The sequence below is a fragment of the Phaseolus vulgaris genome, chromosome 2 (genome assembly GCF_000499845.2).
Source record: "Phaseolus vulgaris cultivar G19833 chromosome 2, P. vulgaris v2.0, whole genome shotgun sequence".
NCBI classification, from domain to species: domain Eukaryota; kingdom Viridiplantae; phylum Streptophyta; class Magnoliopsida; order Fabales; family Fabaceae; genus Phaseolus; species Phaseolus vulgaris.
In genome coordinates, this window is record NC_023758.2 from 7,647,123 (window position 1) to 7,661,299 (window position 14,177).

General features: G+C 32.2%; 2 protein-coding genes across 6 annotated transcripts; one reads left to right on the forward strand and one right to left on the reverse strand.

Moving 5' to 3' along the window:
• The first annotated feature begins 3,333 nt into the window (after positions 1–3,333).
• Positions 3,334–8,256, forward strand: LOC137810552 (cysteine-rich receptor-like protein kinase 2). 5 transcript variants are annotated; one of them, XM_068611895.1, is made up of 8 exons: positions 3,334–3,565; positions 4,855–5,669; positions 5,796–5,909; positions 6,364–6,503; positions 6,579–6,789; positions 6,918–7,152; positions 7,280–7,430; positions 7,552–8,256. In XM_068611895.1, exons 2-8 carry the CDS (start codon positions 4,907–4,909, stop codon positions 7,885–7,887), a joined length of 1,950 nt encoding a protein of 649 aa, XP_068467996.1. In that variant the 5' UTR covers positions 3,334–3,565; positions 4,855–4,906; the 3' UTR covers positions 7,888–8,256. The 5 variants fall into 5 exon arrangements, with proteins under 5 accessions (XP_068467996.1, XP_068467995.1, XP_068467994.1 ...); XM_068611893.1 differs by lacking the exon at positions 3,334–3,565 and adding an exon at positions 4,362–4,592; XM_068611892.1 differs by lacking the exon at positions 3,334–3,565 and adding an exon at positions 4,401–4,588 and having other exon boundaries at positions 4,853–5,669.
• Positions 8,257–8,391: 135 nt separating this feature from the next.
• Positions 8,392–12,590, reverse strand: LOC137810554 (2-phytyl-1,4-beta-naphthoquinone methyltransferase, chloroplastic). The gene is made up of 8 exons (XM_068611897.1): positions 12,380–12,590; positions 12,230–12,294; positions 12,038–12,128; positions 11,117–11,205; positions 10,762–10,895; positions 10,618–10,679; positions 10,169–10,268; positions 8,392–8,607 (listed from the first exon to the last, which is right to left on the reverse strand). The coding sequence occupies exons 1-8, from the start codon at positions 12,482–12,484 to the stop codon at positions 8,507–8,509; spliced, it is 747 nt and encodes a 248-aa protein (XP_068467998.1). The 5' UTR covers positions 12,485–12,590; the 3' UTR covers positions 8,392–8,506.
• Positions 12,591–14,177: the final 1,587 nt, after the last annotated feature.

The window sequence follows — 14,177 nt, forward strand, 5'->3', positions numbered from 1 at the left end:
TCTTTTTATTAAATTTTATTATTTATTTTTATTTGTTTGTTATTAGTTTCGTGCAATAAAATAAACTTGCAAACGATGAACATACAAGAAAGAACATGATCTACATGAATAAAATAATGTATGACATTATTTATTGTAAATTTCAAATAATTTTATTTCAAGTATTTATTTCAATTTTAAAAAATAATCATTTAAAGGTAGAATTGTAAGAACTTGTGTAAACACAAGAGATATATTTAAAGGTGAAGTTATTTAATTATTTTAAAATAAAATAAAATAATTCAATTATTTATTTCATTGAATATATAATTTATTTATTTATTTATTAAAAGATAAATAATTTAAATATTGTACATTTTTTTAAATTACTATTATTCTAGTAACTATTGAAATAAAAAAATTATAATTTTTTATTATTATAAGTAGTTAAAAAAATATATAACTTTTAAAATTTCAGGTAATTTTTTATTGTGTAGGTAGTTTTTATTGTGAAAAATCATTTAAAATTAAAAAAAAAAATCTAAAAGGTAAAATTGTAAAAAATTATGTACACAAAATAGGTGTATCAGTATCTATGAAATAGTGAAATCTATTATTACTTACTCGTCCATATATTTCAATGAATACAATTTCAAAATCAATCATTTACATATATCATAATCAAGTGTCTAAGTTTGGGTTACTTTTCATGTCACAAGTTACTCACATCTACTTTTGGAAGACTCATGTGTGAAAAAATCCTGACTCGTCCAACGAGGATTCTACTTATTCAACGACTTTGCATAATTCAAAAATCCTGCAAAATAATTATTCTTCAAATGGGTTTGAGCTAACTTTTCATTTCATTTTTATGCTTAATATTGAATATTTTGCTTCAAAATAACCACAAGTTGAAGCAATTTGTCACATGTGCAGTAGTCTAAGTCAAACTAGATAAACACACAAAAATTCCATTCATTTAAATTAAACAATTTGATCTCAAACTGAAACATTTCAAACATTCAAATAACACACAATCTCTACATAAAATCAATTATTGTGACCATTTCATTTTCAAATCTAGATCATTTATCCTAAGATACTATAAAATCTTAATTAGCTTCCCTTATGTGTCTAGCTTGCTCAAATCAAGTTTAAGCTCCCAATTTAATTATTCTCACAAGAAAGCTAAACCTGACCTAGAAATCTCTTATCAATTATCTGATTATACCCTTATGATTCTGAACTAACATAGATCCATCTTTGCTCTAGAAGGACTACATGCAAACTCTAGTCCTTAAACATACAAAATTTCTAAAAATAGACTAAAAATGAGAAAAGAGAAACTTACTCTAAAATAATTCTAAGATAAAATAGCTCTCTTCTCCACCAGATTACCTGTGACAAACTATGATTTACGAAGGAGTAAACAAATTTATCCAAAATCTAGAGAAAATATAAAAAGGGTAAAGAGAAATGTTTTAGGGTGATGGTTTTTTTGAAATAAAATATAAATACTTAAATTTTTTGTATTTATAAATTTTATACTTAAATAATAAAATATTCATGGTTAATCTAGATTATACTATTTCTTGTCTTCAACAAGCTTCTTATATGATAAGGGGTTTGTTGCAATTCCAATTTTCAGAGTAAACATGGATTCAAATTCCTAGTTATCTAAAATATACTTTGTAAGACATCCCTCACTATGACCTCCTAATTGGATAGCCATGACCAAGTAAAATGACTATGGTTTATGCTTGTTTTTATAATCCTTTCTTTTGTATTTTTCCTTCTACGAGTGTGATATTGAATAATTGGATTGGGTATATCACTTCTCATAATTTTTTAGACAAAAAAACTCTACTCATACTAAACTTTTGCAAGTAAAAGTAAGTGATTAATAACATTCAACTTCTCACAAATGTTGAATGAAGATATTTTCATGTTATGGTTCATAAAAAATAATATATTGATTAACTGACCCCATTATATCATGCAACACATGATGAAATGTCAGGATAACAACATACTTCTTCCAAACATCATTTTGATAACACTGATCATGTAGGTATATGGGTTGGACTTGTCAAACGATCATCAGTCATGCTAAAATGAAATCACTACTTCAGGAAGAAAAGTATGAGAAAGTTGAATATCTACCAATTAAATGGTGTTTGGCAACTTGGTAGGTCTGACGACCAAGACGAAGAAGATGATGAAGATCTACCATTAATAGAAAAACATGTTCAAGGTGGTCAACTTCAACCCTCAATCCCTCCTTATGCATAAATGTTAACCCAAATTTGGGACGAGATTCAAAATATTCAGGAAAGTATGATAAGCATGAGGTTGATATGAGCACACGTTTAGACTTGTTTGACACTCGTTTTGACAGGGTTGATGAAAAGATGGACTGACTAGAAGGTTGATGAATCAAATTGAACGTCATCAATGACAATGATTGTATTATAATTATGTTATTGTTATTTTTCATGTTTAACCTTGTTATAGTTGTTATTTAATTTTTTATAACTAGTTTATTGATAGCCGTTATGATTTCATAATCCTTTTAATGCATTTTTCATTAATAAAAACTACATTGCAATACAAATATTAGTTATTAAATAATTTTAACTAACACAAATATTGTAATAAAACAAAATAATAATAATTAATAATAAAATAAAATTTTAATACAAAAATATTTAATTATTTAAAATAAACAACTTATATAATAATTATTATTATTATAATAAATATAATAATATTATTTACATTTAATACAAAAGTATTTTCTAAATATAATTTTTAAATTTATGAATATTTAAATTATTTATTTCTTTATAAAAATTGACAATTTATATATATATATATATATATTAAAAAAATTACATGTAAATTATTTTTTCAAAATTAATTATTCAACTATATCGAATTATACTACTATTAATTTTAATTCATCCAAATTTAACAAAAATACATAATATTTTATTATTCTATTTTTTTAAAGATAATGGTAAATTTATAATCTCACATTTTACATCTTTAAGAAAAATAAAAATACCCACATTATCCCATCACTTAAAAACTTTAATAAATTTTTCTCACAAATCCATATTAACATACCCCAATCCAAACACACTTATTTTCTTAACACTTTCTTCCTAAATCCTCAAATTCTCGAACTTCCGACCCTCAATTAAAACACAACCTTAATAAGTGAAACGACATTTTGTGTTACACCAACATTCGTTTTTACAGGGTAACTGAAACATTAAAAATGCAGGGCAGGATGGTAAATTCATAGTACACTGACTACCTCAAAAATGTAGAACGATTCAAAGGTATGACGTTACCTCGCTGCTTCCATACACTACTCCTGTTACTGTCATACTATGTTTTACCGATTCAACTCTCTGCATACCAAAACACTTCCCATTTTGAAATTTACATTACTCAGTTTTTGTCTCAACCTTCATTGACTTGCCATCCTGTTAAATCTTTCAATTCTCTCACACCAACAACTTCAATTCACTTCCCATTTTCCATTGCTGCTTCTTTTTCTATGCAGATCAAATCATAGGTAAGTAACCATTTCCTCTAAAATTCTCTTCCCTCCTTTCCTATTTTTATGTTCTTGCTTTCGAGGTATTGTAAAACAAACTAAGCGACATCTACAACAAGACTTATTTTTGGTTCACTCTTCTTTTTTTGGTTTTCTTAAGACTGTGTCGTTCATCACTGGTTTGGTTCGTGTGGAATGACATGAATGGTTGTTGGCACGTGCGGGGTCCGTTCTCAGTTGATAGATAATAAATGGGGTAGGTTTTGTTGTGGGGGAAAGGTTTTTATTTCAATACCCACTTTTTTATTTTTCTTTATGTTTGAATTGAAAGTGTATGGGAAAAATTATCTATTATTTCATCATCTTCTTTTTATGTAGGTAATGTTGTAATTGTACACTATACTTAAAATAATAATAAAAACTTTAATTTAGTTATTATTTTTAAAATAATATGTTTTTACAAGTCTTTTAAGAAAACATAAACAGCTCACAGAAGTTTACTTATATTCTTTTCCTATTTTTTCATCTCCTTCAACTTCTCCCTCACTTTCATACTCTACTTTGTGTCTCACACCACCTCCACCAACGGTCTTAACAATTTTATTTTATTTAGCAGCATTCTTTAAAAGTTCATTAAAAAAATGATTGTTAATAAATTATTATTATTAATCCAAAGTGGGGCCTGGGGTGGAGTGCCTTCTATTCTGCACCTCATTTTTCAAACAGTTGGTCCGATACTTAATATTCATCAGCATCATTCATACGTCATGCAAGTGTGAGCAAGTCTTAAACTGTAGTATTTTTTTGCATCTGTGTAATAAACAAGGAAAAAAGAACCAAAATCTACTTTTCTAATAATGATTGCCAAAGCTGCAGTACTTTCTTTCATTCTTTGAGACTTGGAGGATGGCACATAAAAGGGAAGTACCGACTTGAGATTCTGCCCTCTTCTGTTCACACGTTAGAGGTTACTTTACTTTACGAATGTTTCTCTTCCAAAGCCCCTCTTGGTCTTCAACTTGCCTTTCTTCTCAAGAACAGATAAGTTTTGGAATTCAACCTCACATCATGTGACATTAAATTTGTGATATAGTTGTTGAAACACGTTGTAACCAATTTAGCTTAAGCATAACAAGCATTTGCACCTTCTTTGCTGATAAAAACAAAAAACAAGCAGTTGAACCTATTAGATAAACTTCTTGCTTGTTTCTGATTCACTAACAGAAATCGTAAAATTTGAACATGGTATGACTTTCTTTATCAGACACACCACACAAATATTCTAAACCCTCCCTTTTTTTTCACAGTTTCTAGTGAATAGCCCACCAGAGAAATTTACTTTGATTGGATGTTCTAAAAATGAAGAAAGTAGTCTATCTCGTCTTTTTATGCAACCTTTCACTTCTCATCAAATTACTACTGCTATCAAAGACTGTTATAGCAGAACCAAGGGCCAAGACCGTCCTAATAACATGTGGCCATGTACGAGAGCACAATACTACTATCTTTGTTCCCAATTTTGTTGCAACTATGGATAAGATCAGTGATGAGATGCGCAAAACTGGCTTTGGCACAGCAGTTGTAGGGACAGGACCTGATACTAACTATGGCCTGGCCCAGTGTTATGGAGATCTTTCATTGCTTGACTGTGTATTGTGCTATGCTGAGGCACGCACGGTTCTTCCCCAGTGCTACCCTTATAATTCTGGTCGCATTTTCCTTGATGGTTGCTTCATGAGGGCTGAGAATTATAGTTTCTTTAATGAGTATACAGGACCAGGAGACAAAGCTGTATGTGGGAACATGACCAAGAAGAATTCAAGTTTTCAAGCAGCAGCAAAGGAAGCAGTTTCAAGAGCAGTTCAAGATGCACCCAACAACAAAGGATATGCCAGAGGGAATGTTGCTGTGGAAGGAGCAACTAACCAATCTGTTTATGTTCTGGCTGATTGTTGGAGGACTTTGGACAAAAGGTCTTGCAAAGCATGTCTTGAGAATGCATTTTTTTCCTTATTGGGATGCTTGCCCTGGTCAGAAGGACGAGCGCTCAACACGGGCTGCTTCATGAGGTACTCAGACAAAGATTTTCTTAACAAAGAGCAAGAAACTGGGAGTTCAAGAGGTAAATAAATTGTAGTTTTCTTCAAGATTCGTAATGGACCATCAATCTGTGCTAGGATGGAGAATGAAAAAAGTTTAGAGAGCAATCGTGAATCTTGAGTATAGTTCATTTTGATGACTTGTGCAGGTAATGTGGCAGTAATAGTGGTTGTAGTAGTTAGTTCGGTGATTGTTTCCGTGGTTGGAGTGACTATTGGAGTTTATATATGGAAACAAAGATACATTCAGAAGAAACGAAGAGGTAATTGTCTCATTTGTAACTGTGTTTATTAGCTAGAGAATGAGAAACCTAAAATATTTTATTATCACTTCCATTCCCCCCACCCCAATGGTAAATAACCGAAACCGATAATGTCGCCGTTTTGAGCCAAACCAATTCAAGCTGAGCTAACTGAACACACTTGAGATAAGATTTTCTCAGTAATTATTTTCTTCATTCAAAAATTTCAATCCTTAAACCTTGCTTAGAAAAAAAAGTATGTTGTCTCTTAAACTACCAAATATTGGTTGTTTCTGCTGCGTATTTGTATGATAGTCCTTGTCCTCTTAAACAAAAATAATATTTATGAATTCTTTTATCTTTGAAGAGATTCTTCACCTTGTCTATAAAATAAACAAATTGATTAATCATCACGAGATACCACTCAACTATGTGAAGGATATTTACCTATCTCAATGTTCATTCTGGTTTCTAGGTTCAAATGATGCAGAAAAGCTAGCAAAATCACTTCAGAACAAAAGCTTGAACTTCAAGTACTCTACATTGGACAAGGCTACTGGATCTTTTCATGAAAATAACAAGTTAGGGCAAGGAGGATTTGGAACAGTTTATAAAGTACGTCTCTTCTCTGAAGATAAATATCTCCATCATTGTACAAAATCAAAGCACTCTTACAATTTGCTATTGCAGGGAGTTCTAGCTGATGGAAGAGAGATTGCTATCAAGAGGTTATATTTCAACAACAGACAAAGAGCAGCAGATTTCTACAACGAAGTCAACATAATTAGTAGTTTGGAACACAAGAATCTGGTCAGACTGTTAGGATGCAGTTGTTCAGGACCTGAAAGTCTGCTTGTTTATGAATTTCTGCCCAATAAAAGTCTTGATCGCTTCATTTTTGGTAATTACTGAAATCGTGCAGTGGGCTTGACTACTCTTTTCACCTATTCATCTCATTTTGATCACAAAGTGATTATAAATATATCATAACTTGAACTAACTTTAATATTTGTCAATTTAACACGACAGATAAAAACAAGGGCAAAGAATTGAACTGGGAAAAGAGATTTGAAATTATCATCGGGACAACCGAAGGATTAGTTTATCTGCATGAGAACTCTAAGACAAGGATAATTCACAGAGATATAAAAGCCAGCAACATCCTGTTGGATGCAAAGTTTCGTGCTAAAATTGCAGATTTTGGTTTGGCCAGGTCCTTTCAAGAGGACAAGAGCCATATAAGTACAGCCATTGCAGGAACTTTGTAAGTATCTTTGCATAAATCATTGCATAGCTTTGAAAAAAAATAGTACGGGGGAAAGAGCCAGGTGCTATTGCAGGAAACTGAAGCATATTATATCTGAGATGACCATTTACTCTTGGTCCTGCAGGGGGTATATGGCTCCTGAGTACTTGGCACATGGTCAGTTAACAGAAAAGGCAGATGTATATAGTTTTGGAGTGTTGCTGCTAGAGATGGTCACTGGTAGACAGAACAACAGGAGCAAAGTATCCGAGTATTCAGACAGCTTGGTTACAGTGGTCAGTAGCAGATTCTTTGGTTGTTTTCTTCTGACTGTTGCATTGATTGTGGTTAAGAAAATAAATTACTGACGGAACAATTCTGTTCTTCCTTTTATCCAATATATTCTGGCAAGATCAGGCATGGAAGCATTTTCAGGCAGGGACTGCTGAACAATTATTTGACCCAAATCTAGTTTTACAGGAAGACCACAACAGCGAGGTTAAGGATGAGATTTTAAGAGTGGTTCACATAGGACTTCTATGCACCCAAGAGGTCCCTTCTTTACGACCGATCATGTCAAAGACGTTACAGATGCTAACAAAGAAGGAGGAGAATCTTATTGCTCCCTCTAATCCACCCTTCCTGGATGAGAATACCATGGAACTTCATGACACAAGTGGTGACCCATTTTATCCTCTTAATGCAGCTGATTCAATCGCTACCATGTCCCGTAGCTCATTTTATCCCAGGTGACCACGAGAATGCAGAGAAAATCCCTACACACTGCATGTCTGCAGCACAGCTTGTTGGCAAATAACTAGGTCTGCCTCATACCTATGACACTTAAGGTCGCTGATAAAGCATCCAATCCTTTGCTATTTGAAATGCATACTTCAGACAAGAGGAGCTTTAAAGCCAAATGTCCAATACGGCTATGGGAAGCAAACAATGCATACTGTACAGTTCAATAGTAACATTGTTATACAGTTATAGATTAATTTGATTTCCATAACAGCTCATAAATACTACTACTTTTGGATACAGTTATTATTTATTTTTATTTCATTTGCGAAAGAATAGTTTTCAATGGGAAAAGAATGAAAAAAAGATTATAGCCTTTAATATTTTGATATTTAATGAGTCCAATTTAAGTGAAGATCATATGAAAAAATATGAAAATGTGATTGAAGCATGTCCTTGGAACATTTAACTCTGCAAATAAAATTATTAAAATGCTAGGCGATAGCTCAGCTACTGTTAATTCAATGGTAACGCATATGGATTAACAGCGTAATTTATGTTTTTACAACCTGAGTACGGAGTCATCCACAAGGGCGGTAAATCTGTTTGTAAAAACATCCATAAATCTGATCTAACGCTTAGCTACCAAACACCCCATGAGGCCTCCACCAATCTCGTAATGTCTGGCAGCAGAAAATCCTACTTCCAAGGCAAGTTTCTCCAATTCCTTCCCTGCATCACAGGAAGGTTCATAAATTAGTGAATCAATCTTATCAAAGTTCTACCAGCAATGAACATAATTTATTTGTCCCATTTGTTTGCTAATCATTTTCAATTATTATACACAATTACTAACTGCATGATTATCAACTAGGAATGACAATTGTACCCTAACCTAATGAACACCTGCAAAAAATAACCAAGATAGATAGATGATTACATGTTAAATGGACATAGGTGCCAAAATTGATGACTAAAGCACCGCACCACACACCCGCATATAATATAGTATAAAATATAATATAAAAACATACAAATGTAGTTATGGTGTTCTTAGTCAGATCAGATGTACTCGAACTCAAGTTGTGTAAAAGAACAAAAGAAACTTTTATGCTGGTGCTTAGGACATTTTACTAAATAAACATCCATAACCCTAAGTAACCATTTCAATGTGAGGATCATCAAAATTGAAAATGTTTGCACAAGCCTCCCACAGACTGAGCTCGATTGGAGGCTCCAAACTTGTACCCCACTTATGAGAGTGAAGCTAAAGTTAAGGAGGATATCATAAATTATTGAGCTTAGAGGGCAGTATTTTTGCAGCATTGCATCCCTCTCCTCTGTTAATATGTATATTTTTTGTTAGTAAGAAACTTGAACCCATGACCTATCCCTCCCTCCATTACACTTTTACCATCAAATCAACCTTATAATCCTTATGTCAGGTTATACACTTGGCCAATAAGTCAAGTGGGTTTGATATTCAGGCTATAATAACAATTACTATTAGGAATGGGAATAAGCCAGGCAATTCATTGGGGCAATAACCTTTACCCACATTAGGCAAGCTCAAGCTACGTCTATTTGTTAAATAAGTTTGACAAAGCCTTTTTGAAAACTTATTTGGCAAGAACAAGTCAAAAGACTTAAGGTCATTACAAAATCCATTTAGATTAGAACTAATAAACCAACCTATTTAAGTAGATACAAATAATATAAGAACAATAGTATTATTATTTTATTGAATTATAACATTATGAAAATATATATTTACAGACTTAAGCTCATGTTCTACACAAAGCCTTACGCCATTAATCTATTTAGAAGTTTGTTATTAACCTTTGAAAAGGCCCTGCTATAAGAAAAGAGTTTTGAATAGGCTTTCAAGAAATCAAACTGTGAGAAAAAGTTAGGCCTTAAAAGATATATATCCGGTAAGTAAGTCAAGCTCGAGTCTCATATTTTAAGAAATATGGCCGGCCTATTTTTAAGGAAAAGCATAGCCTGACCTGTTTCATTTCTACCCCCTAACTGGATTGAATCTAAGGCTTTTAGGAAATTCTTTCAAGATGGTCCCAAACTATATAAAATTTGCAGAAACAAAGGCAAGTCATACAATTAAAAACCCAAGTCACAGCCAAACTTATGTCATTCTATTCTATAGCACTGAGAATAAATCCTTTACAAAGTTTCGCAATATATCTCAAGCACGGAGAAGAAATAGGTGAGACAACATAATGTAAAAATCCTATAAAAAGTCTGATCTGATAAAAAAATTCACTTGAAAACAAACCTGTTAAAAATTCTCTTATTGAACTTTTAAGGTATTTGTATTCCTCTGAAAGACCATAACCAGAGGCAACAGGAACAACAACATTGTCAATCATCCATTCCTAGCATAAGTAAATACGTGGGAGTTACCTTCAGTGAATTCACGAAATCAAAATGACAACTGCAAATTAATAAAAAATTGTACGAATAAGATATGGTAATATTCGTTTACACAAGCAGTACCAAAGATGATTTCATCAGTCCTATCAAACTGATGAACTCACTCAAAAGCATTGCTGAAAAGAATAAATGCATTTTTCTTTCACCTATCTTGATTTTTAATCTTAAGCCAAACCTTTTAATTTACTGAGACGATCAGAAGGGTAACTATACTTGTTCAAAATGAAGAAGCATTGCTGTGCAAATTATTATTAGATCTTATATAAAGCAACCAGTGAGGCTGAGATATACCGTAATTGCAGAAGTTAGTGACTCATTGCTTTTATTAAAGTCTAGTATAGACACTGTAGAGCCTGGAAAGCAAAACAAAAAAAATGTATCAAATTTCATATAAACATCAATTATCAAGTTAATGGATAGAGATACAAAACCCACCAGTTTTTAGGACACGGAAAATTTCCTGCATAGCCTTATGTTTATCAACCACATTTCGAAGACCATAGCCCATAGTGATAGCATCAAACCAACCATCCATAAATGGCAAATCAAGAGCATCACCTTCAACCCACCTACGATGCAACAAACCATTACTACCTCCCCACAGCATCAATGAATGCTAAGATACAACACAAACATAATAAGAACTCTAATATCGACACTGCCAATATCTTTATACTAGACCAAAAGTTTTTTAGAAGGTTCAAAAGTAGAAAAAGAGTTTAAATTTATATTAAAAAAATCCCCAGGTTATAATTAATGTCTGCATACTGCAAAATTTACCCATGCTCACTCAATATTCGTGAAGCATTTCTTTGAAAGCAATTGCTGCCGGGATGAAGCAATCGATAACTGATCCTTCGAGAAATCAAGGCCAATCACCTGCACCACAAAACATTCGATGTACCAATTTCACTGTAAAATTCAAAATGCTATAACAATAAGAAGAAGAATTAACTAAAATACACTTCTACTTGCAATGTAAATATTTTTTTAGTGTCCTTCAATTATATATTTTCAGTTATAGCATGTTCATTCATGTCTATAATAATTTCCTTAAAGCTTAAAAAGTTAGAATAAGAATAATTTCGGATTAATTAAAAAAAAAACTTTAGGCATAATAATAATAATAATATATGAATTTCATTTACGCGCAATGTCCTGTTAGCAACGAGAAATCATGCTAGACATGGACAATTTTTTGTATAGATATTGTAAAAGTCAATAAGTTTATCATACATGATAATACATAATTAGATGAAAGTAAACAATTAGATGAAACTGTAAAATTCCTCTTCTCTCATTTAAAGTACATTCATAATAAATTTAAAGCTTAATTATTACACTTTTAGTCTCTCCCATATTGTAAAGATGTGATTTTAGTTCCTCTGTCAATGGACATTTGGGATTTGTTAAAAGTTAAGTTTACTGAGGTGTCTAAGAAACTATAATCACATAACCAAATTGGCACACAATGGGAACTTCAGAGACCAAACTTGTTAATTTAGAATTGTGTGTGTATTAAAATAAGAAAAAACAAATCTTCTGCAAGTATATCTTTTCCAAATTTTAATTTTAATTTAGTTTATGATTTTATATAGAAATCGATTTCATTTTCTTTAATGTTTTTTCCTCTCTCTCTCCCTTAGGAATCCAAATAGGCCTTGCTATTCATAGTAAAGCAATTGAAATATGAGAAACTAAAATCAAACACCTTGCCATCACAGCCTACTTTGTGGGACAAGAGAAATGACAAATCCCCACTTCCACAGCACACATCCAACACACGGTCTCCCAATTTCGCTCTGTGTCCAAATTCAGAGAATACCCAATTAAGAAATGAAAATACAACGGTTACAATATTCTGAAGAAAATGCGATGGCAAAAAGCGAAGAAAGAGGAATACCCAGTCCACGACACCGCCATTCGCTTCCAAACCCGGTGTTGCCCAACGCTAAGCAAGTCATTCAGCTGTCCAAAGGCACACAGAGAGAAACGGCGTAAGTTATCAAAGAGCTAACAGAAAAAAGGAAGAAAGTAACACAGAGTGGAGCACGTTATCATAAACAGGAGCAATGCGGTTAAACAGCGCCCGACGGTCGTTGGTGCATCGAATCAACGTTGGTCGGAAAATGGAAGAAGAAGGAACAAACGTGGCCATGTGCTTCAGAATTCGAATTCACTTCCCAAATATTTCATCTACGCACACTTCTCATGACGTGTTCCGTTAACACCACAATAGCATACCACGTTTGTATATTTTTTTTTATTTTTTTTTAAGAGTAACTATAATTCACGGTTACTTAAGTGAATTGAGGGTAACAATGCCAACTCATATTAACTACCTAAAGTTATCATTGGAAAAGCGTGTTGTACTTTTGAAATGGAAAGAAATATGTTTTTGAGAAATTTAGTTGATTTTTCTAGGCAATAAAATGTATCATTATATTGAGTAAAAAAATTACTAAAGTACTTTTTCCGAAAATATTACATATTTATAAGATTTTGAGTTTCTCAAATAACCAAAAGATATAATTAGCTATAAAGTATTTAAATAGTATATTGAGTATGATAGGTTAATAATGACACAACTAGATTTAATTTAATTTAGTATTGAGTTGAGTTTTATTTATAATTGGTTCAAAGCTAACAAAATTCAAACTAACAAACTTTTATAAAGGTTGGATTAAGGATTTAGTATGGATGATCAAGACTCAACTGACACTCTTCTCTTATACTTGTATTATGGATAAATTGTATTACATTTTTTTCATGTCTTAAATTGGTTTAGACAAACTTATTATGGTTAACTTACTTAAAGCTTTGAATTAAATTTTACACCTATTGTACTACTTTTTTTTTAATTAGGTTGATAGTTGAATATTACAACTTTTAACATAAAAGAAAAAAAGTTTTTCAAAATTTTGGCTCAAATTAGCCCAAATCATCCAAATGATTATTATTGTGATTGTGACAACGAGATCATCTTCTACAAGGTTGTTGATAGTAAAAGTCTTCATTTGAAAAGGTAATGGATGGGAGAGATCAAATTGAGAGGAGACGTACTAAATTGATATTTTGAAAAAGCCTTTCTCTTATTGAAGTTAAACTTCCCACACCAATAAGTCATCAACAATTATATTAATTATCCCACTAATTTTGTTGAGTTTTTTATGAGGTTCTATAGATCTGTATTTCCTGGTATGTTGGTTGTACTCTTTATCTTTCATGATGATTTTCTCATCCTCGTACCTGGAAATCACGCAATACATGTGATCTCACCATCCTCCTCGTCTCAGACTTCGTCTGGTATGCACGATTTGTACAAATTGAACTAGAATGCCAATTCAAACAAGTTATTTTATTATGGTGTGTACCGTATGGCATTCATGTATATTGTGTGGCCTGTATTTTGGTGGTATCCACACCTTTTACTTGGGTCAACATGTGAAGTTTGTGGAATACACAACAACTCGAAATTGAATGTTTCTATTATATTGGTTTCCCGACTGGTGTTTCACAAGGTATATCTATCATACCTACTAAGACCCCTGCACTTTGAGATTTCTAAGATGTTTGGTGCAGAAGAAATGAAAGGATGTGTGACACTATTCATCAATACCTTGCGCATCTTTGTATTTTCTTTTATGTTAATGTACCACATTGCTAGTTCCACAACTCTTCCATGTTTCTCGGTGGTTCGACAAAAAGATTGTTTAAAAATGAACTTGGATTGACAAAGTCGGGTGGAGGTTGGGAATGTCAATAGATGCTTTAAAAAATTGAGTCATATATTAATGAAGTCATTCAGCTTCTTATGTGACACTATTTAAAGTGGTCATCTTGCTACCCTG